Below are 25,092 nucleotides of genomic sequence, written 5' to 3'. Positions count from 1 at the left end.
AATAACCCCATTAAAAAGCAGGCAGGCAAAGGACATGAACAGATGTTTCCTAAAAGAAGATATTCATGAGGCCAACAAACATGAAAAAAAGCCAACATCATTGATCATTAGAGAAATGCAAATCAGAACCACAACTGAGATACCATCTCATGCCAGTTAGAATGGAAATTATTAAAAAGCCCAGAAACAACAGATGATGGCAAAGTTGTGGAGAAAAAGAAACTTTTACATTGTTGGTGGGAGGGTAAACTAGTTCAACCACTGTGGAAGACAGTGTGGCAATTCCTCAAAGATTTCTAGAGGTAGAAATACCATTTGACCCAGTAATTCCATTAATGGGTATATACCCAAAGGAATATAAATCATTCTATTATAAAGACAAACGTATGTGTATGTTCATTGCAGCACTATTCACAATAGCACAGACATGCAATCAACCCCAATGCCCAGACTGGATAAAGAAAATGTGGTATATATACACCATGGAATACTATGCAGCCATAAAAAGGAATGAGATCATGTTCTTTGCAGGAACATGGAACTTGAAGCCATTATCCTCAGCAAACTAATGCAGGAACAGAAACCCAAACACTGCATGCTCTCACGTATGGGAGCTGAAAGATGAGAATACATGGACACATGGGGTTGGGGGGAACAACGTACAATGGAGCCTGTTAGGAGGGTTTAGGGGAGGGAGAGCATCAGGAAGAATAGCTAATGGATGCTGGAGATTGGTTGATCTGTGCAGCAAACCACCATGGCACATGTTTACCTATGTAACAAACCTGTACAACCTGCACGTGTACTCCGGAACTTAAAATAAATGTTGAAGAAAATAAATAAGTATTTCGAAGACAACTGTAAAAATATGTAATAGTTTGAGTTCCTTTAAACAGTAGACGACTTTGCCCAAAAACAACTTAATCTACTAGTCCCTTTCTATATTTATAAATTTATAAATGTTTTCTGAAACTGAATACTCACAGGATACCACATGGCCTACCTAAGAAGACTGACAGTCTACTAGCCAAGTAAAAGAACTCTACAGAATTTTAAATTGTTTATTATTAAACTCTGAGCAACGAAGGCACTGATCTGGGAAACTAGCCATGTATGCTTTGCCATATCAGCCATCCATAACAATAAGAAGATAAACTGCAGAATTTTGTCACTTTGTTTGTGAAATCTCTATCCAAATGTAAAAACTGCATCCAAAGTCTGGGAAATAACAATCTGATGACAGCTACACGCAGCTCCAGAATATACCTTTTTCACCTTTGGTATGTGACTCAATATACCCAAAGCAGTTCTTAGTAAAGAGACACCAGTACATTTTAAGAAACAATTTGTTATCCCATCCAGCTGGTTCATATAATTACAAAGGAGGTGGTGGTAATACAATTGGAAAGAAATCTAAGTTAATGTCCCACAAGAAGTCTGCAACTCCACTCAATAGAATTAAATGTGTTGAGTCACAGTCACCAGTTGTTTCCACACAAAAAGGTTTATTTAATTGAAATGAAATGACAATACCACCTTTCAGTGGAATTTAGAAGTAAAACTGAATGGTATAATCCACCACATAAAGGAATGTGGACATTGACCTCAAGGCAATAGAGGGCTAATGAAGCCCAAATTTGTTTCAAGATTTTTTTTGGAGGAAGTATAAAAATATGGGCTCTGCTAGAACGGTGGCAGTGATGAGAAAAAAGAGAGGTCAGGTTCAGAATTTTGGAAACAAGAGAGTAACAGGTTCGGTTTGGAGGTGGGTGGAATGGGAGAGAGAAGAGGAAAGGAGCCAGGGAGATGGCAGGAAGGAGTTACTAGAAAATTACATTCAGGGATTACTAATTTTCAGATTGAAGAATGCAGCTATGCTGTTTTTCAGGATAGGGAATGGAGGGTTGATTCTGAATATGATAAAATTTGGACATGGCAGACATGTAGAAATTAGGATTTGGCACTTAGGAAACTTGAGGCAAGAGGGAACAAACTGGAAGGTCTCTAACACAGGTTTCTGCTTTTCTACCCCTCCATGTCATGTGGCCCCACTTAAAAATCTTGAATGACCCTCTCTTGCATTCTCAAAGTTCAAATACTCTAGAATTAAACATATGAGCCTCCACTTTGTGGCCCCAGTTAACTTTTCTGAGTTATTCTTTCTACACTCTATTTTCTATAGCCTGGTCCCTCTACACTGCTTGCTATTGCCCAGATACGTACCTGAAATTTCCTCTTTCTCTTTTCTCTGCCTGGCAACCATGACTAATCTTTCAAAATCCACCTCAAACGTTACATTTTCTGTCCAGCTCTTCACAACAATTCCTTTCTAACATAGACTGGGCTCTTTTCTCTAGGATTGCCAGAAAGCTTAATGCATATTTCCACTACAATGTTTCTCTAATCATACTGGCTCTTCCTTGTAAATAACAAATGCTGAGTGGTCACTAGGTGCCACAAAGAATAATAAAGACTTCACATGAATTATTTTATCCTCACAACTACTTTGTAAGAAAGACACTGTTAATAATTTCATTTTACAGTGACAAAACTTAGGCTCAGAGCAGCTCCATAACTTGGCTAAGGATACACAGCTAGGAGGTAGATGGCAGGGATCTGAGTGTAAACAATTTGACTCCAGTGCTTGCAAGCACCATTTTATTCTATATGATGCCTCTTAGGCTGCCAGTCCTCTGAAGGCAGGGCGCTGATATGATTATCTTATACTCCCATCAGCCAGGGCAATGTCCGATACACAGTGGATGCCTGGTATATCTAAGCACAGTACAGAGTACAGTGACCCCCTTGAAAATGTCACTTCATGTGCAAATTCATCTTTAAATAATTGGGATATTTTGCAGATGGTTAATTTGCTTCCAAAGGGGGAAAAACAGTATCATGGTCAAAGACTAGATAGTTAAGATAGTGGCACAGCTGGAAACATCAACTCATACTGGAGGCAATTAATGATACATGTTTTTCAGGAGGTTCCCCTGTGGGGAAAAGAGAGGTTTTTACACTAAATATGGTTTTACTTCTCTCTAACAGAAATGAAAATATGCATACACACAACTTTTCTGTATTGCTTATTTCTTTCCACTAAAACAAAGAAATTCAAGATAATATAAGAAAGGGGAGGAGAGGGCTATTTATGTCTGTCTTTCTCAAACCTCAGCAGGCATACAAATTGCTTGGATTCTTATGGGAATGCAGCTTCTGATTTCACTTATTCTGTGGAGGGGCTCATGATTCGGCATCCTAACAAGCTCCCACTTGATGCATTGCTGGTTTATGGACCACATTCTAATTAGCATGGGTTCCCCTTAGACCAAAGACAGAGCTATTTATAAGACAGAGGAGCACCTTCAGTAAGAAATTACTAACACTATCTAACAGAAGGTAACACACATACTTCTTCCTAAACTAGAGATGACTCCATTTGATACACAGTATTTTTCCTGGTTCTTTTCTCCCAAATTGTAGTTCAAGTAGCTTTAGTACTCAGCAAATGTATTTAGATTCTTTAAAAGTTGGTAACCCACATATGGTAACATTATGCAAACTAGAATTGAATTCTCAGATTATGTTGCTTACATATTTTCCCTATTTTGTGCTGAGATGACCTAATCTCCTCACTAGATTAAATAGTTTTTAAAAACAAGAAGTGTGGCATCTAGCACATTACTTTTCATATTATGAATGCTTAAATATTTGAAACTTAAATGAAATGGCTTAATCTTTTAAAAGAGGGATGATAGGTGAATGTATATTGTACATTAGCCCTACTTCTTTGTCACTGCTTCATTGGAAATAACAAATTTATGTAGTTTTAAAATGTACATTAATGTTACATAAGGTTAATATATTTGTAAATAATAACAGTATTCTAAACAATCACAGGAAATCTTTAGAGGGATATTTCAAATGCCATTTCTGAAAGCTAACACCTGTCAATTTTTTTCATATAAATCATACAAATGTACTCCTTGACAGAAATATAAGTTGTATGTTAATGAAATTGCCATGATCGTTCTTTAGACATGTAATACAAAGTATCCAAAATTGGCTATATTAGAGCTGCACTAAAGCAAGGCCTGTTAAGAAAAATGTCTATTTTACCTATAGTTAAACAAGATTTAAGTAAGCAGCAAAACCCAAAACATGAATTTATCACACTTCACGAACTGAACATCAATTTCCCTTTCAGGGAGGATATGATTCCATTCATGCATTCATTCATTCAACAAATTGACTGGTCAGGTCCTTCTGTGGGCACTGGGAATAAAGTAGTGAGCAGGACCAAGTCCTCATCTTTATAAAGCAGTTTCTAACAGTGGATTATATGTGTGTGCGTGTGTCTATGTGTGTGTATAATTGTTATCTAATAAAGCTATGATATATATTTTATATAAAATTTATATATAGTATACTTATATATAAAATATATATGAAACATACACAAGTTTTGACCTTTGAAGTGAAAGCTGAAAGTTTTAAACTTTCATTTATGTGCTTAGAATGTACTTTGGAGATTATTGAATCATCTAAGAAATAGCTAACATAAAACTTTCTTTAATTCATTCTCTAAATTGTGCTACACTTTTCACAGCCATCAAATGTTCTGTAATAACTATTTTGCAGATAATACTTGTCACTAGCAAAAATTGCCTTTAAACAAAGTAATTTCTGAAAATAGTATTACTTTTTTTGAGTGAGAAAACAGAACTTTAAAAAGGCCCGTCTGAGTTGTAGAAAATTCTCTATGGTTCTCGTGACTGCTCAAAAACAGTTAAAGTCACACTACATGCCACATCATTCTGTTTCCTATAGCAATTTCTTTACCATACGCATGCCTATGCAAAACACTGCCTGCTACTCATTAGATGAAACAAGCAAAATACCGCTACTCATTAAGATGAAATAAGCACATATCAAAAAAGTAGAGATTCAAATTCAGAATTCAGTAATGACAGAGGTCAAAATATTTATATTATCCTGAAAATGGAGTAATTTCTATAGAAGAATTTACCTCTTTACATTAGGAAAAAACTTTTTGGAGATTTTAGTTTGTATTATAAAATGGTAAGAAAATTTACTTGTTTGTGAATAAAACAAAACATCAAGTTATGAAGCACATGGCTTATGCTACAGTAAGATTAGTGACACTTAATATTATTGGTCCTACTAAGAATAATTTATTTTGAAGTAAAAAAAAATTCCATTTCAGCTGTGAGTCTAGGAAATTGAGCGTAGCTAAAGTGTAATCTCAAAAATATTTTTTTTCTTCATTAGGTTTTATGTCTTTTCACTCTGAAATAATATTTCTTAGTATAATGCTTATTCTATGAAACATTTAAAAGACTAAAATATTTGGATGGTGAACTAATCTTAAAAGCAATAAAAGGTCAGTGTGAATTTTAAGTCATTTCCATTGTATGAATGAAATTATTTAGAATAAACCATTTCAGGAAATCTGGTGACATCACATATTCTTTAAGGATGTTACCTATACTGAGAGGTAAAGTAATGCACTCATTTTCCTAGGCACTGTAGCACCATCCTGATCAGAAAAAGCTCAACATACATTAAAAAAATTTTTTAAAATCTCTCCTTGATTATTCTTTTGTGTTTCTTCCCTTTCAGATACAAACCTACAGATCAACATGCTTTTAAATAAACTAAACCTGTTAGATTGTTGAATATTTTTGCCAAATGATTTTTTTCAATTAAAATGAACAGAAATTGCCATTACATTCAACTACACTATTTTAGTCAAAATCTGTATCAGCTAGGACTTATAAATGATTTGGTTTTTGTTGCTTAAATAGAGAATACTTTTTTAATAGCCAGTCCTAATCTGTTCATATCCAAAGAACAGTACAACTTAGAATGCCTATTTGAGCAAAACTCAGGACTGGAGAGACTGAAGTCTATCACTGAAGTCAATACTGAGCTGGTTGAAATGGGTAGGAAAGTTGGAAAGTAACCTTAGTCCACAAGTCCAGCAAGTAACTTCTGACTGTGAAGAGCAGCAAATTAAGTTAAATCGTGTGGAGAAAATGCCACATGACTAGACTAGCATAAAATTATGGAAAATCTTAAAGCTGTCCAGATCCCAGCAACTTACGGGATTAGAAAAGGTAAAAATCCTTCTACACTGTTAAGTCTCTGATCTGGAGCATATTTTATAAAGGCATAGGTAAAATTAATTTTTTCCTGAGTATTAAGTAAATCTGAAAATGGGTAGTTTTTAGGATTAATAGCTTTCATATCGAGAATATGCACTAAGCTTAAATTCTTGCTCTCTTCTAGAGCTATAGACTGAACAGGATGCTCACCAATGCAGTGCTAATGTTCCCAGCATCTGGAATCCAGCTTTTCTTTTACAGAGCTGAATGGATTACATATTGAACTCCCTAATCCTCATCCAACTTTCAGAAGAGACAATTCTGCATCAGTAATGGTTGTCCTCATACTTTGTCTTCATCCTTACCACCCATCTCTCCTTTGCAGGCACATTTCTAACAGCACACTCTGTAGAGTATTGAAACACCAGGAACACAGGTTGTTATTATAAAAACCTGTTTTCAAGCATGTATTGATGTTGAAGCTTTCCATGGTTAGCTTCTCTACAAAGGAGAGTTTTGCTTTAAAAAAGCACTTCTTACTGAATTAACATGTAAGGAAAAATACTACAAAGCAATTCAAGTTGAATGTTTTCACATGCCTAGTTTTCCCTAGGAAAAGCTCTCCTACATCATTTTGCAAAAATTGAAAATAAAGTTTAAAATGATCCAAGTTTTATTTGTAGACTACAGTTTGAAACATTTCCATTACAATGAGCATGATTAATTTCCATGATTATTGGGGTTGTGAAATGTGCTGGCAAAACTGCAATAATTATGTAAGTAATTATTGATAGTATTAAAATTGACCATTTTAAAGCTACAATCTCAAGCAACAGAATTGTGAAGAAAAGATGGTGCTATTTTTTTCTTTAAAGAAAAAAGAAAAAAAAAATTTAAGTGTAAACCCCACAGTTACCATTTGCACATTGCAAATACATATCTGCTTTGTACCATCAAGAAATATAAAACACAACTTCATAACATTTTCACAAAATTTATGTATCCACGATTTATGTAAAATATAATACACCAAGTATATCCACTAGTAAAATATAATACACCAAGTATATCCACTAACTTAAGAAGTGAGATGAATAGGCAATAGTGCCCATAGTATATATAAAATGGCTTTTAGTTTTCAAAAAGTATAGTTTTGTCATAAATATCAATTTCATTCCCTATCTTCTACCATAGCTTAAAAATGACAATAACTAATGACTAAACTAATAACTAGCAAAAGAAAACCTAATGATGCTGAAACTAGGCCTGAAAGAATCTTTGTAGGTGATTTAAATAATGTAAATAAAATCCCAACAATGCTGGCCTTTAATTAAGATTAAAGCAATTTTGTCAATCATCTACTGGGTTCAAAGTTCTTTGATAATTGTTTCTGCTGCTCAGAAGCTTTTAGTCTCTAATAGAAAAGTTAATAAACTTATATTTAACCAAATATTTATAACAGTTCAAATTATAAGATGTACATTTTAATATTATAAACATATTTTAAGTATTATTACTAGGGAAGCAAACACCAAAGCAAGCTATTTTTGTGGCTCTTTACTAGTGGCGCAATGCAGGTACATCTGTTTGTCAAGTCTCTGCAGATTCGCCATCAGATCTATCTTAAACAAATTCCAGTTACTGCATTCCAAAGGAAGATAATATTCTTGGCTTAGCTATCTTGGGCAGAACAAAAGCATATCTTAAGCAAGGTCTTCCTCCAAAAGGAGCAAAAATTTTTTTTCTAATAAAGGCAATCCTTCCAATAACAAAAACCTCATGGTCCATGAATTGAACTGCATGGCATATCAAATATTTTAATTCTAATTCTAAAGTATGTAATATTTAATAGAACTTTATAAAATGGCATAGTCCAACAACTAAAATAGCATAGTCCAATAATGTAGACACTAGCCATATGAAGCTAGGGTAATATTATTTACTAAAATTACATCAAATAAAAAATTCAGTTCCTCAGTCACATTAGCCACAGTGCAAGGCCTCAAGAGCTACATATCAACAGTAGCTAATGTATTTGAAGCTCAAATAGAGTTACCTCCCTCCCTTCATCCCTCCCTCCTTGCTTCCTTCTCTTTTATTTTTTTGAGACGGAGTTTTGCTCTTGTTGCGCAGGCTGGAGTGCAATGGCGTGATCTCGGCTCACTGCAACCTCTGCCTCTCAGGTTCAAGCAATTCTCCTGCCTCAACCTCCAGAGTAGCTGGGATTACAGGTGCCCAACACCATATCCAGCTACTTTTTATTTTATATTTTTATTACAGACGGGGTTTCACCATGTTGGCCAGGCTGGTCTCGAACTCCCAACCTCAGGTGATCCACCCACTTCAGCCTCTCAAAGTGCTGGGATTACAGGCATGAGCCACAGCGCCAGGCTTCCCTCTCCTTCTCCTCCCTCTCCCACTCCCTCCCCCTCCCCCTCTCTCTTCCTCTCCCTCTCTCTTGGCAGGTCTTGCTCTGTTGTCCAGGCTGGAGCGTGGTAGCATGATCATGGCTCACTGCAGCCGCAACCTCCTGGGCTCAAGGGATCCTCCTGCCTCAAGCCTCCCAAGTAGCTGGGACTACAGGTGTGTGCCAACACACCTGGCTAATTTTTTTGTTTTTTGTTTTCGTAGAGACAGACAGGGTCTTGCCATCTTGCCCAGGCCGGTCTTGAACTCCTGGACTCAAGAGGTCCTCCTGCCTTGGCCTCCCAAAGTGCTAGGATTATAGGCTGAGAGTTTTTTTCATCATTGCAGAAAGTTCTACTCAAGAGCCTTGAAGTAAATGATCATCTATTTCTTAGACAAACTTGACTATTTTTTTTTCTGGTCACATGCTTTTCACATAATAAAGACTAACTGGACTTGATGTCACTTCAAATGTGCAGGGAGAAAGAAATATAGAATAATTTATATTAAATGACTAGTACACCTATACTATCCGTATGTTTCAGTAAACGTATACTTATTTTATTACTTTGACAATACAAGTTAACATATGTATGTGACTATTTATGAGGAAAAATCACAACTTTAATAAAGCATAAAGGAAAACTTGTTGTCTAATGCATATTCCTGCCTCAGGGAAATCTGGAATGAAGACAGAGGGCAGGAAAATCCATTCCCAGAGTAGTAACTAAAAATGCATCAAGTGGCTCTAAGTTTCTCTAAAAGTCTCCTTAAAAATAGCTATAGAAAAGCCCTTTCTAATTCTATTAATAAAATGAAGGCACTCAGGCACCTCTAATTTGTTTCAAAAGAAAGCAGAAATCACTCGGCAAAATGAGAATTTTAGTCAGTACTCTGACTATAATAACACTAAATATAATTTGTGAATTGTTATTATATTACTGTGGTGCCAGTTTAACTGATTTAGAATACACTTTAGAATATTCATGAAATATGACTTCAAGTGTATAATATGTATTTGCACATACATGATTTAACAGCACCTTCATTATTTCTAATTTAAAAGAAAAGAGTACCACAGCCCTCTTGGTCAGGAATATAAATTCATTTATGATGGTGTTTGTGTAAGAAAATCAGATATATATTTACAGAACTTGTTATAGGAAGGTAACCTGTCAAAACTTCAAGGACAACTTAAAATGTTTTTAGTATATAACTTACCAAAGCTGAATATTTTCAAACTACATCAACTTAAGTACATTTACAATAAAATTCTACACTAGCAAGCATGTTAAAATGGTATAGAATTTGCAATAGCAAAAAAATTCTCCTATTAAAAACTTAGCACTTTAAGTGTGCTAAGTTGCTCACTTATTCCTTCCAGCAATTCTCAGAAGTATGGACTGGCTCTAATTTACAACTGAAGAAACTGAGTTAAGATGAAGAAACTAAGGCTCAAAATGACAGATGACTTAAGGTTATAGAGTCAGCTGCTATAGAGGCAAGATTTGAACCTTTGTTTGGATTTTCTAAAACTTCGTTAAGCTATTCATGACAATTTCATTAATTAATTTTAGGGAAAGAGTTCATGTCTTCATTCTTTCAAAAACACTGAGTACCCATTATGTGCCAAGTACTATTTCTAAATGTTTCTAAGTATTTCTATGATGTAAATGCTGAACCAGACAATGTCCCTGACCCCTTGAAGCTGACATGCCAATGCAAGAAGGGGCATTCCAGCAGAGTAAGGAGCATGACACAGCAGCTAGTCACTCAGGCTTGAATCCCTAAACTACCATTTACAACTATGTGATATTAGTCAAGTTACTTTATCTCTCTGTGACCACATTTTCTCATTTAAAAAATAAGAATAAAAATTGTACTGACTCACTAGATCGCTCTGAGGATTAGTAGATTAATACACTTAAAGCATACAATAAATGCTTTATTAGTGCTTGCTATTTTTATTATTGCCATGAGTGTAGGGAGACAAATAATAAACACACATATAAATAAAAGTACTGTAGATAGTGATAAATGCTGTGAAAAAAATGAAAAGTGGTCTTTGCTTCATATTTTCTAGAGATTCTTTCCTGAAGTCACTTATAAAAGCTGACAGAAAAAATCTGTCTTAATTAATATGTTCAAAAAATACTGACTGAGTGTCTACTTAATTTGTCTAGCACCATGCTCAGTGCTAAATAAGGCAAACATGTAGCTCCCTCATGAAGTCTAGCAAGAAAGACAGATGGTAAACAGATAATCACACAAATATATAATTAAATTAGAGTAAATCAGTAAATGGAAGTGTACGATGAGAACCCATAATGAGAGCCTAACCAGGTTCAAAGATTACAGGAAGGACTGTCTGAGGAAGTTACACTTAAATGCTTCATCATCTGAAGAGCCCTGGCAAAAAAGCCTACAAACAACTAGATGGGAGAAAGAATGTTACATCTTAGCAGCTTTATGGCCTTAGGTAGAGGAAACTGTACAGAAGAGAGCAAAAAGTATTTTTTTTTTTTTTCTTTTTGGACCAAGACAGCAAGTATCCAAAATTAATGACTTTTCATTAGATAATAGTTTTAGCTTATGAAACAATGTGGAAATCTGAGAATCCTTACGTTTCAGATTAATAACAATACATATATCATTCCTAAAGACTACCATCAGTCCAAGGAAGGTCAACCCAAACAAAATATTTGATAATTATAGGAACCTATGAACATCTTTGCACTTACCTAGCAAGGTCTTAATGCTTAAAAATTTTTGGTTCTAATATCTACATCTAGAGTTTATTTGTAGGTAGTAGATACTGAGTTCCCAAGGGAGCAAAAAAATGAGTTCACTTTTCCCACCCTCAAGGATCTTATTTAATCATATGGTTGAAGAAACAGAAGATATTAAAAGAGAAAAAAAAGACAAGAAGAAGGGAAACACTTACGGAGTCCACAATCTTGGGAAGGCATCTATTTCTTCTTGTGTGTACTCATCTAGACGCTTAGGTACTTTTCGTGGTTGAGGAAGCTCCTCCACCAAATTCTTAAGAATATCTTCTGGAATATCCTACATTAAAAAAAAAAATAGACTTAATTTTCTTAAAATATCTTCCTTAGCAATAAATTACTAATACTTAGTGTTAAAAAAAGCAAAAGAATGTTCACAGAATAAGGAAAACATAAAATCTTTAAAATAAAACCTTATAAAATTCCCCAAAAGTACATTAGATTAATACGAGTAATCCCATTATAATAAGACACCTATCTTTAAAATGTGCTGTTTATTTCCCTCTTTTCAACTGCAAAAGACACTGCCGTGGCTCATTCTCATGCTTTCTCTTCTGATGAGTCTATGTACTGGGTCTACTGGGTCTAGTGCCACTACCTTTCAATCAGTGCTCCAACTGTGGCCAGAAAAAAAAATTGAAAATGAAAATCTTTGAGTCATTTATTTATCTAAGAAACATTTATTGAACTTCTAAGAACCAAACATTGGGCTAGGTAATGGCCATATAAAGGAAAAAAAAAGATCACGCCTTCTAAAGGCTTATAATTTTTAAAAAGTCACCTCTCAGCTTGAAATTTTTCAGGATAAAGCTTTAACTCCTTTGCTAAACTTGCTTAGCTAGACAGTGTCCTTACCACTAGTACACCTCTTCAACGTCACTTCTCCACAGACACATCCATGGTTTCTGACTAATCAACCTCCTCACCTTTCATGTGTTGCTCTAGACTCAAATCGTGATATCTTTATTAATTGTATTCCCTTGACCAGGACCACTTTCCCCCTATTATGTATCCAATGTTCAGAAAAACGATGAGAAGAGTTGGAAGATTGACCTGCCAACAGTAGACAAAATGAACTGCAGTGGAGAAAAGCTGGAGACAAGAACAATTAAGTGGCTGTTTCAGTAATCAAGGTAAGATTTTTTTAAAGTTTGAATTTAGATACTGAAAAGCACACTGAAGTGTAAAGCACATATCTAAGACGTTTTAAAAGAAGAAAGCATTGGAATTAGACTAAGGAGGAATAAAAAAAATGAAGAGTGTGGGTAACCAAAAGAATGAACATTTATATTGTACTCATGACACAGAAATAAGGCAGCTAGGAGAATGAACTATATTGTGAGACTGGATGATAAATTAATTTTGGGAACTCTATTTAAATAATGGTATCAATATGGAAGTGTCTTATAGGCATTCTTATAAGGAGAGTAGATATAATTCCCTCTTCTCATTATAGTATGTGCACAAGAATTTTCGATAAAAGGGTTATCACACTGTAAATTACAACACTCTGCAGAAAGCACTATTACAAGTGGGAATCCAATATCTGGCCAAGGACATGGCATCAAATAAGGCATCGTTTTGACCAATTCTTTAGACATGTTGTCTTAAGACATATTGTCTTAAGAATCAGGATAAAATTTTATAATAACTTTAGGATCACAGAGCTCTACTGTCCTGTAAGCTTGTTCTAAAACCCAATATAGCAAAATATTTATAATATTTTAAGCAATTTAAATGAATTTTAAAAATTGTGGTTTGGATAGGCTGGGTCACTATCAACATATACAAAACACAATAGATACTACTGATAATGTGCTTCTTCACTGAAAAGCATTTAACAATATTTAACATCCTTTCCTCTATTGTTATCACTTCCTCAGTATATTCAAATCTGTGCAATAATTACAGAGTCAGGGCAAGCCAGAAGATGCCTGGACAGAGAAAAGATTGTTGGTGACACTTATTTTTTACTTATTGAAGGAGCCTACTTGTCAGATATTTCCAAAGATGTATAAATATTTCATACTTCTTTGGAAAGCCAGTATAAAATTCCCTAGATCAGTTGTAAAGACAATTTCAAAAAGCTGCTAAGTGCTCATTCAGCATAGCGCACGTGGAACATAGTGGGTTCCTAGCAAATGTTTGCTGAATGGAATAGAATTTTGAATAGAATGAGCCAAATTTATTTACTATTAGAGGATTTTGCTAAATGGTTAAAATCAATGCAAAATGAGGAATCAAAGTTTTCATTAGGCATTACACATGAAACCGGGAAGAGGGAGAAGTATCTCCTTTGATGTGTATACAGCGAAGGTAACCCATGAATGCTAACTGAAGGTGTTTATGGAGATTTAAGAGTTCTCTTCACAGAGAGGTGGTTAACCTAAAGGGAAATGAGGAAAAGAACAAGAGCAACAAACAGAAACAGGGGTCAAGTGATCACTTTTTTTTGCAACTGTTTACTTTAGAAAAATTTAAATTTACAGAAAAGTTGTGACAATATAATGAACATTAATCTAATCTTTACCTAAGTTCCCCAACTGTTAACAGGACAGGTTTGCTTTCTCTTTTGGTCTGTCTATACACAAACGCTTTTTGGATGAACCATTTTAGAGTAATTTGCAAATACTTCAAACTAAATATTTCAGCATGTTATCTCCTAAAGATAGTCTCCTATACAACCATATTAAATTTAATGTTCAGGAAAATTAACATCAATGAAATACTTTTTATCTAATATACGTACATATTCAAATTTCCCAAATTGGTCTCATATTGTCAAATGTAACTTTTCCCAATTCAGGATCAGGTCAAGAATCACATGCTGCATTTAGTTACTATATTATGTTGTTTACTCTGTAGTCTGGTCTCCTTTAATCATAAGTTTTCTTGCCTTTTCTTTAATATTTTCAAGGGTCCAGGCCAGTTATGTTGCAGAATTTCCTTTTATTTGGATTTATACTACTGTTTTCCCATGATTACATTCAGGTTAAGCATTACTGACAAGAGGCTATGTAGTTCATGTTGAGTGTTCAGTGCTTCACAGCAGGAGGCACCTGATGTCAGTTTCTCCCACAGTGACCAAAGATTTGATCTCTTGGTTATGGTGGTGTCCACCAGACTTTATTAATGTAAAAGCAATGGGAAGATTCCCATCACAAATAATTGAAGATTCCCTTTACAAATAATGAATACTCTGTAGTGTGTTACTTGGAAACTATAAATATCCTGCTCCACAATAACCTTTTACCCAGTGGCCACAGAATATGCTGGTGATGGTGGCTTTTCTAGTTCAGTATTCCTTCTACATTTTTTATATGATATTCTTCTATAGAGGGCTTTTCTATCCTCAGAAAGAAGGGACATTATGATAAATTAAAAATAATTTTTGGATGGTCATTGTAGCCGTATAGATTTTTGTTTTCTTATTCAAGGTAATCCCTTATTATTACCATGTGTTTTGAGGTTCATACAGTTCCATATTTGGTCAGTGGGCACCACCTAAAGCTGGCTCCATGTTCTCTTGATATTGCTCCATGAGTTTTTGAGTACTGCCTTATTTTCTGTTACTTTTTATTATGTCACTATCATAAATCATGCAGAAATACTAGTCTTGTGCATGTGTATACCCCATAACAATTTAGTTTGTTCTTTGCTCCAGATCGTGACTCAATCAGTTCTCCAAGAACTAAGTTCCTTTTGGTAGGGAATAGCATGTGGAAAACAAGATTTGGGAACTAGTTGTGCTCACTTCTACTGGTGCTGTCATTTTATTTTTCTAATATATAAAATTTTAACATGATTACCATAAAAAATAAATTTAAAAGACAGTCTCTGAAAAAAATCTCATTCTTTCCCTATCCCTTTGTACCCATAGTCTAGTAGTTGCCAACTTTCTCTTCTGGTGCTTCTTTATGCAAAAAGTAGTGCACATAAATATATGCTTGTGTGTATGTAAACATACATATGTATATACGCATACAAATGTAGTATGCCATCTACATTCTTTTTTACCTTGTTTGTTTTCACTTAACAATATATCCTGGAAAGCACAACTTACCAAGTCACAAAAATATGTGTCATTCTTTTTTTAAAAAACTGCACAATACTCGACAATTTACTTCCTATGAATAAGCATTATTTTTTTTATTGTACAATTATGAATACAGTGAAAACAATCACGTGCACGTGTATCTTCAAGGTGTATTTTTATAAATGAGATTGCTGGATCAAGGATCAATCTCCTGATGTATGTATTTTCGTTAAATGTTACCTAATTAATTCCCAGGATTCCAGATGAGATGCACCATGTTGTGCTACCACCAACAATGTATGAGTGTGCCTGTTTCCCCCATGGGCTTGATAAAATGTACTGTCAAGCTTCTGAATACTTATCAATTCATTTTTGGGAACTAGGCTCATTTATATTCTGAAATGAAGTAATTTCCTATTTAACTGAACTACCATGAATACTTAAAATATCTACACTCAAACTTACTTTGTAAATGAAATTTATTTTTGTGTCTTTTAGAAATTATGGTTTCTAAAGAAAGTGACAATACAATCAGAAATAGGAGTTCTTAAATTCTTGCAATTTCATCATGAAGTGATCCTTGGATGATGATACTGCTCCCATACATGCTACCTTAGAGGTAAAGTGAATAGTGGCAAATTATTCTACTTATTCATTTATAGCAAAGACAATAAATTAATCATTTTGATAAAGCATGAGTAACTTATTATTAATAACTTCATGTATTGTTTAAGCTAACAATAAGAGCACATGCGTAGCTTGAACAATCATTGTAACTTGATATTCTGGAATAAATTTTTATATTATTCCTTCAGGAGGAACAAGAAGGACAATTATAACCATGGTAATGATAGCAATTAGCACTTATCGTGCCAGCTTCTTTTCTAAGCAATCTACAAGTGTATTTTATTTAATCCTTACAACAATTTTGTAAAATAGATACTATTATTATGTCAACTTCACAGAGTAGAAAACGGAGGTAAGTAATGAGCCCATGTCCATGCAGTCAGTAAATAATGGGGCACAGATTCAAAGCCAGGCAGTCTGATTTGATGCTGCACTCAATTATTTTATTACAGAAGCTTTAGTATTTCATTACATTATATTAAGGAGAAAAGTTAAGTACTTAAAACAATATAATACTAATAAATAAAAATGTTTATACTTTTTCCAAGTAATTTTTAGCTGAATCAACTATGAGTATGAACAAGGATTCTAAAGTTAAATCATGGGAAATAATAGCAACCAAAGTTAAGCTATTAATCCATGATTCACAGAAGTTTTGCTACTGGTCACATAAAAGTAAACTAAATTAAAACTTTTCACAGTGAATGAAATTATCAACAAGTACCTCAATTTAACAGGGGTTCCTGATCATAGCTCTCTCTTCAAAGCAAAGCAGTGTTAAACGTAACTTTTTTAAAAATTAGATACTCTCTCTCGTCTCCGCTCGCTCTCTTCTTAACATTTCAACAATATCTACATCACAGCACTACTCTTCTCTATACATATTCACTTTTTAAAAAGAGCAACTAGCTTCTCGCTCGCCCTCTCTCTCGAAAATAAGGCCTCGCTCTCTCTCGAAAACTCGATTACGCTTGGAAAGCCTTGTCGCCATGACCGACTGGACTTACTTCATCTGCGAAAAAGATGCCAACCTTCGCATCATTGTTCTCCCTGCGAAGGTTTTTCAGTAGCATCCGCTACGTTTACAATCTGAAAAAACAGCTCCGCGACAAAATAAGAACCTGTGGACTTGTGATAGTAACTCTCTTAAGACTCGCTCATGACGGGGCTTTCACATCATCTCGCTCTCAACACCGAAAACCAAACACTGCATGTTCCCTCATAGTGCGGGACTCGCTCGCTCACTGGCACGCGCGCGCGCGAACGGTTACACACCAGGCGGCCTATGGGTGGGGGGACCCCAGGGGGGAGGGATAGCATGTCAGGAGATACTACCCTAATCGTAATGACAGCAGTTAAGCTGGGGTGCGCACACCCAACATGGCACATTGTGTATGTGTGTATAGCCTATGTACCCCTAACCTACTCGCCCATAAAACAAATAAAACAAATATATATATAAAATGTTTATATATATAAAACAAATCTGCACGTTGTGCACATGTAACGTAGAACATAAAGTATAATAATAACAATAAAAAAAAGAAAGAAAATGAGGGGTTCAGATTCAACACGAATACAGGAAAGAAACAGACCTAAGTGGATATGTGGAAGCAACAGAAAAGAAACTTTTATTACTTTGTATATTACTATTTTCTTTTGGCTCCATTTATTGTTTATTTAGAAAAGAAAAAAAGATTAAAATAACCTGTATATGTGCCAATTTTAGATAGAATAATTGATTTTTATCATCTGCACTCATATTTCAATATAATTTGATGTGTGTTACAGCTAAACCCACTAAACAGTACATGTTAGAACAGGGTTACTTTGTAAGAGGCCTTCCTATTACTTTTATTCTCTCATCAAATCAGACTACAAAGCCTCGTTACATGCAAAAGCTAATGGAATACCATATGCATTTTCCATCTATTTTCTATTTTCTGTTAGTGTTAAAACTTTATGTTTTTGAGAGGTCATTTAAATACATATAAATATATATATAAACATGTTTACATAAACATATATATATTTATGTTGTTAAAATTAAAAGCAATTAAAAATTTAGTTTCTCAGTCACAAAAGCCACACATTTCAAGTGGTCAGTTGACATGTGGCTAGTGGCTACCAGGTTTGACAGTGCAGACACAGAACATTTCCATCACAGCAAAAATTTCTACCAGACAGCACTGATTTAGTTATTAGCGTTTAAATTTTTCAATGTTTTAAAAGTTGTAAATTGAAACTGCCAATGTTAAGACTATCTTTTCTGGATAAGCAAGTAATTATATCCTCTGAATATCATCGTAAAGGCAGTTTTATTGTATTAGTAGTGTCACATGGCATTTGATTCTCATGTTTTAAAAAATTTAGTTGTATTTATTTGAATTACTAAGTTGGCATTTTAAAATTTGCCCTATTAGAAAATGCAAACTCCACACTCAAATTTTAAAAAGTTAGAAAATGTGAAAAGATTATAAGCTAACAGGGAGGAAAAACAACATACAAATGTACGTAAACAAAGAAATACACGTGAAACAACACATACATGCAAAAAAGTAATTCTAGCTGTATAGACATTAAGTATAAGTTTTAAGAAATTCAGAAAGTAAAAAAGATAGAACAAGATAAAGTCAGTAAATATTGAAGACCTTCCTCATATAATCTATATCCCAGGGCATGTGCCATTTGTGTCACAGAAGTAACTTATTATTTATAGGAAGGGGGAAAGTCAAATAGAGGAACCATGTTAGAAGAAAACATGAGGACATAGAACCTCTTAAAGTTGCTAAAACATATGACAGAGAGAAAAAGAACATAAGAAAAGGGCTAGATCGATATATTTATTTGAAATTAGAATAATCTACATCATTATGAAAAATTTTAAATATTCAACAAACTATTACCTATTTAACTATTAAATATTAATTATCATATTTCACAAATTTCAATTCTGTACTAATAATCAGAAAGCTGCATTGTGAAACAAATTCTCTGATAGGCCACACACAGTAAGAACTGATAAGCAAATTATGTCTACTGGGGGAGGCCTACTATTCCAAACACTTAGTATTTCAATTAAAAGTAAATAATAAATCTCTTCCTTGACAAGACATTCTTCTTCAAAACATAGTAAAAATTAAGACTTATTATATACAAAGCATATTAATATTCAAAGGCTTAAAAACACACTAGTTAAAAAAAATTTAAATATTTCCTAAGAAGCAAACTCTGAGCACACTTTTATAAAACAGATATAAACAATACTAAATAAATAGTAAATCATGAAACTTCTAAATGGTATGTCAGGCCTTATTATAATAAAATATCCTTCCCCCCAACCTTACCAAGAAAATTTAGGCAGTACTATACCAAACAAATGGTTGTATCCTGACAATAGATATTTATTTTATTATTTTAGGGAAACAAAAAAATGATATTTTTAGGTCTAACATTTTGCTAATTTATTAATGTATTGCAGTAAAAAGACAAAATAGTCTCTAATAGGAAAAAAATGCTATCTAACCTATGAGTAAAGTTGAAAGGTTAGTTCTATCAATAGTTAATGGAAAAATAAATCTTAAAACAACAGGAGACTTTGCCTTTAGCAATACTGGTGACTAATGTATGAATTAGAACCTCTCCCAGTATAATACACAAAGTAATAAACATTAGTGAAGTTAATTAATATTGTTTATAAAAATATCTTTTATGAAAACTGGTCTCACAAGACTCTGAGGCCCCAAATTCATCCTTCTTGTGGGGATCAAGATCCTGTAAGTCTAAAGTTTAGCTCAAAAAAATCTTAGGTTGTTATAGCCCCATGTAGTTTGCCATAAGCTAAGTGAATCCTTTTTGAGGAAAGCCACTTTTAATACAGGTCTTAAAGAATTCCCAGAGATGAAGTTTCAAGGTACATGAGCCTACCAAGTAAGTATACTGAGCAGATATTACAAATTGTGGACTTACAAAGGCCACAAATATGAGAATCAGATATAAATGCTAAGAATTATGTTTAATATGCATAAAGAAATATAAGAGTGGACCAAAACACGATAAAACAGAAGACTATTGAAACTGATCCACAAATTTGAAAAAGAACCAAATAATAAAACTTCAAGAAACGGAAAAAAGGTAATTGAAATTAGGACCTCAGAAAAAGGTTAATCAGATTAGACACAGGTGAAAAGATACAGACCTGGAACACAGATCTGAAGAAATTACTGAGAATGCCCCACAGAGACAGTGAGACATGAAGTATGAAAGAGAGGTACTGAATCATGTACAATAAAATGCAACTGTCTCCTCTTATTATAAACAGATTTCCAAAGGGAAGAAACAGAGAATAAAGAGACCCAATATTAGAAGATTTAAGAGCTAACACATTTCCAGAACCGAAGACACCAGTCCTCAAACGAAATAAATAAGACTGTAGCAGGAAGATATGAAAACCAAAGACAATGAAAAGGTCTTACAGGTATCCAGAAAAAAAAGACAAGAGTACACATAAAGAAACAATTAAATCGACATCTGATTTATAAAAGCAATAATACAAGCTAAATTCCAATTGAACAATAGCTTCAAAAAGCTGAGAGAAAAAAATAATGGAATAATGGTTATCTTAGAATTCCATTTACAGCAGAACTATCTTTCAAGAATGAAAGCAAAAATAAAACAGTTTCAGACAAAAAAGGGGAGTTCAGTATTAAGAGAATGTGGCTAGAAGAATGCCAGTAAGAGGTACTTCAAGGAAAAGGAAACTGATACTAGAAGGCAGGCTGAGTTACAAGAAGGGATTGTAATAAAAGAAAATTTTAAAAAATCAGTAACAGAATAAAACAATAACAAGAATGTTCAATCGGAAGAGTTTTTAAAATCCTGAACAAAGAAAGCATGTAGATTGGGAGGGAGGGTGGTAGTTAAAAATCTTCTAAGGGCTTTCGTTGATTTGGAAGGAAGGTAAAAATACTGATGATCTTTAGACCTATAATAAATCAATTCAACCAATCCAAAAGAAGGCAAGAAAGAAGAGAAACTCTAGCTACATGATGTTTACAATAAAAACATCTATAACGGAATAACTCAGTAAAGTTTAAACAATGAAATATATGAGGCAAACACTAATCAAAAGTCAGCTAATGTAGCTATATTAATATCAGAACAAATAGACCTCAAGGTAAAAAGCATTATTGGAGATTAAGAGGATCGGTACATATTGACCCTGATCAATTGTTTAGAAAGATTACAATTCTAATCTTAAATTCATGTAACACTAAACCTTCAAAATATATAAGGCAAAAATTGACAGGAAAAAAACATAAGAAAAATAAATAAAACATAAACAAGCAGAGTGCCTACAGTCCTAGCTGTTTGGCAGGCCAAAATAGGAAGATTGCTTGAGCTCAGGAATTTGAGTCCAGCCTGGGCAACAGAGCAGGACCCTGTCTTTAAAAACATAAACTAAAAATAGAATAAAGTCTGAGTGTGGTGGCTCTCGCCTGTAATTCCAGCACTTGGGAGGCCAAGGTAGGAGGATACCCATGAGTTTGAGACAAGCTTGGGCAACATAGGAAGACCTGGTCTCCACAAAAAATAGAAAGTTTTAGCAGGGTGTGTGTACCTGTAGTCCCAGCTACTTGAGAGGCTGAGGTGGGAAGATCCCTTGAGCCCAGGAGTTTGAGGCTGCAGTGAGCTATCATTGTGCCACTGTGCTCTAGCCTGGGTGACAGAGTGAGGCCCTGCCTCCAGAAAAATAAATAAATAAATAAATAATAAAATAAAATGAAAGTAGTTATGTTTTTAAGAACTTTACTATTTTTTCCAGAATAAAATGGACAGATCTATAAGAAGAAATTAATAAATCTACTATTGGGATGTTAATAAATAAAAATAAACTCAGATAATATTTGAGTTAACAAAAAAAGTCAGAATATAAGAACACACTTAGCATGTTTGAAAATATATGTATACACATGCATACATATCTCTCTCTCCAAGGCATTTCAGCGAACTCATCATATACTAGGTGATTATGCAGGTATCAAAATTTAAAAAGAAAAACATCAGAATTCTTCGACTACATGCAAAACGTAATACATAGTAATTAGAAAATATATAGAGTTGAATAATAAAAATAATACTTATCAAAACTTGTGTGATACAGCTAAAGTGAAGAATTTATATCCTTGAATGCTGACTATATTAAAAGAGAAGAGAGACTGACAAAACAGTGTCTGAATTGGTCTTTCCAAAGATGATTAATAAAAAGCACAAGAAACTTACTGCCACTGGATCCCTCAGGTGAAGCTGAGCAGCTGTTACTTGTCTAAATCCACCTGGGTAGCTGTTAAAAGGAGCAAAGACATTAAAACTGGGCATGGGCTGATACCGTATTCTTTAAACTGATTATTCTTTTATAAGAAAACTATTTTAATAAATTGTTTCTGGAAACTATGCTGTTCATTAGCGTTTTCAAAATCAAGTAGTAATCTACGCTCTTTGAAATGCTATTCTCTTAAGTGGTCAACTACCATTATATCATAAGAAGTTCTACTTCTTGGAAAAATTTATTGGCATAAGTATATTTCTATATGAATTGTAAGTTATTAATTCACTCACTCATTACGGGGCAGTTTATTACTAGTTGATTTAACAAAGAAATAGAAACAAGCCAGAATATTTCATGTTCCTTACCAAATTAGATAAACTGTATAAACTACAGGTTAGGTCTGGGGAAAATGTTGGTAGTCCACTTGGTTCCGAAGTCAAGTTTATACTTTAGACAGCCAGTAATCATGTTTCCTCTTAGCAGTTTGTAAAGGTCTCTAAGTGCTACATATTGGCTCTAAGTAATATAATATTTCATTGTGTTCAGATCAATTATTCTTTATAAAATGAAAAAAAGTGGCAATAACAAAATATACATTGAATAGTATTGGAGGCAGCTTAGCTTCCAGATACCCCAGATGCAGGTATGGAATCTAGGTTTTGTCAGTGACCCCCAGTGTAATATCAGGCACCTCATTTTACCTTTCTGCTTATAATTTTACTCATATGAATAAATATTATCTACCTCACAAGATTTCTGGGTCAAATGAAAAAATATTTCTGAAAGGGACTGGGAAATTTAAAACAAAAACAATAAATATATAGATGTAAGGCTCTATTATCCTAAATATATAAATAAAGTCCAAACGATTTTAAGAAAGGGGGAAGTCAGCGTGGAATCTGCAAAAAACCTTAAGATTACCTAAATGTGATTCTTTCCATATGTTCCCTTCAATAAAATTTGAAAATATTTTAAAGGTGATTTAAGAAAACACATTTTAGGAACAAAACTTATCAAAGTTAGAAGTTTGCAGAGAAAGATAGGTAGTTTTAATATTGATATTCTCTTTTTTCATGGAATCTCAGTTTTAGAAAAAGAAATGCCTGTCTAGACTTCTATTCCTGCATTCTTTCTCTCCATGGAAAAAAATGTTTTACAATTTCTATGCTAAAAGATGATCTTTCTAGTTTGAAAACTGAGATGGCAAATTCTAAAACATACCATTTATAATATATTTGAGAAGTTTGGACTTTATTCTGAAGTATTTGGTAAGCTAATGTAAAATTTTGAGCGCAGGATGACTTGAGTAATGCGACACTCAATCGATTTTTACTAGTAAGAAAATAACTATACTCTTTCCTCCAGCATGGGATGGAGTAAGAGAACATTTGTTTTAAATGCTAGCCAAGGGCTTTTCATTGAAATTAATTCAGTAAACAGTGAATGTGTATCATGCTGGGACTGGGGACACAGATAAGTATGACAAAATTCTGTCCTATTTAAAATTGAAAAATTCTATTGATACAACTAGTAGTAAGTTGTATCTCTAACTCATGCCAATGTATTTCAGATGACTAAAGACTTAGATGTGAAAGTTCAAGGTGCACGCACACCCAATTCAACCAACCCCTAAAAAATTAGAAGTAAATGTTTACGAAAATCTGAACAAGAAAGAATTTCTGAGACTGAAAACAGAAGAACTTACAGAGGAAAAGGCATCTAATAATAAAAAATTAAATAACTATACAGTAAATAACAAAAATTTTGTTAAAAGCAAAAAATAAAATAGTGGATTAATAATCTTAATAGATAAAATGTTCATAGAAAGTGATAAAGTAACACTGAAACTTCATTATTATGCAAATGTAAATATTCAGCTGCATATCAAAAGACAACAGCCTTATTTTTAAAGATAATACTGTGTCTGCACAGATTTGGGATAACAAACATTTGTATGCTCTTCTATGGCTTAGTAAACTCACGATTGAAAATACCTATCAAAAGACGTATAAATGACCATTCCTTTGATCTTGAAATACATTTCACTTCCAGAGATTTTAAATAATCCTACATATATGAAAAAAAATCACTGCACAAAGACGTTACAGGATACAAAATCAATGTGCAAAAATCACTAGCAAAAAATTACTAACATTCCTAGACACTAACAAGAGTCAAGCGCAGAGTCAAATCAGGAATGTATTCCTGTTCACAGCTGCCACAGAAAGAATGAAATACTTAGGAATACAGCTAATTAGGGAGGTGAAAGATTTCTACAAGGAGAACTACAAACTATTGTCCAAAGAAATCAGAGATGAAGGCTGGGTATGGTGGCTCATGCCTGTAATCCCAGTACTGTGGGAGGCTGAGGTGTGAGAACTGCTTGAGCCCACAAGTTCAAGAAAAGCCTGGACAACACAGTGAGCCCCCATCTCAAGAGAAAAAAACTTTAAGTTAAGAATAAAATCAGAGATGACAGCAACAAATGGAAAAACATTCCATGATCATGGATAGGAAGAATCAATATTGTTAAAATGGCCATACTGCCCAAAGTTTAAAGATTCAATGCTATTCCTATTAAATTACTAATGAGATTCTTCATAGAACTAGAAAAAAAATTTCAAAATTCATATGAAACCAAAGAAGAGCCCAAATAGCCAAGGCAATCCTAAACAGAAAGAACAAAGCTGGAGGCATCACGCTACCCAGCTTCAAATTACACTACAGGGCTGTAGTAACCAAAACAGCATGGTACTGGTTAAAAAAAAAAAAAAAAAAAAA

The 25,092-nt window shown here is 33.8% G+C and overlaps 1 protein-coding gene across 1 annotated transcript in view; it reads right to left on the bottom strand.

Moving 5' to 3' along the window:
• The window catches only part of MRPL13 (mitochondrial ribosomal protein L13), a 48,966-nt gene that overhangs the window by 6,926 nt on the left and 16,948 nt on the right, over positions 1-25,092 (bottom strand). The window contains exons 4-5 of the mRNA XM_017847513.1: positions 22,266-22,326; positions 11,479-11,600 (exon numbers count right to left, since the gene is read on the bottom strand). Coding sequence (XP_017703002.1) covers positions 11,479-11,600; positions 22,266-22,326 — 183 coding nt within the window. The remainder of the gene's footprint in view (positions 1-11,478; positions 11,601-22,265; positions 22,327-25,092) is intronic.

The sequence above is a fragment of the Rhinopithecus bieti genome, unplaced genomic scaffold (assembly GCF_001698545.2).
Source record: "Rhinopithecus bieti isolate Rb0 unplaced genomic scaffold, ASM169854v2 scaffold_28066, whole genome shotgun sequence".
NCBI classification, from domain to species: domain Eukaryota; kingdom Metazoa; phylum Chordata; class Mammalia; order Primates; family Cercopithecidae; genus Rhinopithecus; species Rhinopithecus bieti.
The sequence above is the reverse complement of the archived record's forward strand: the minus strand, read 5'-3'. Positions and strand labels throughout refer to the sequence as shown.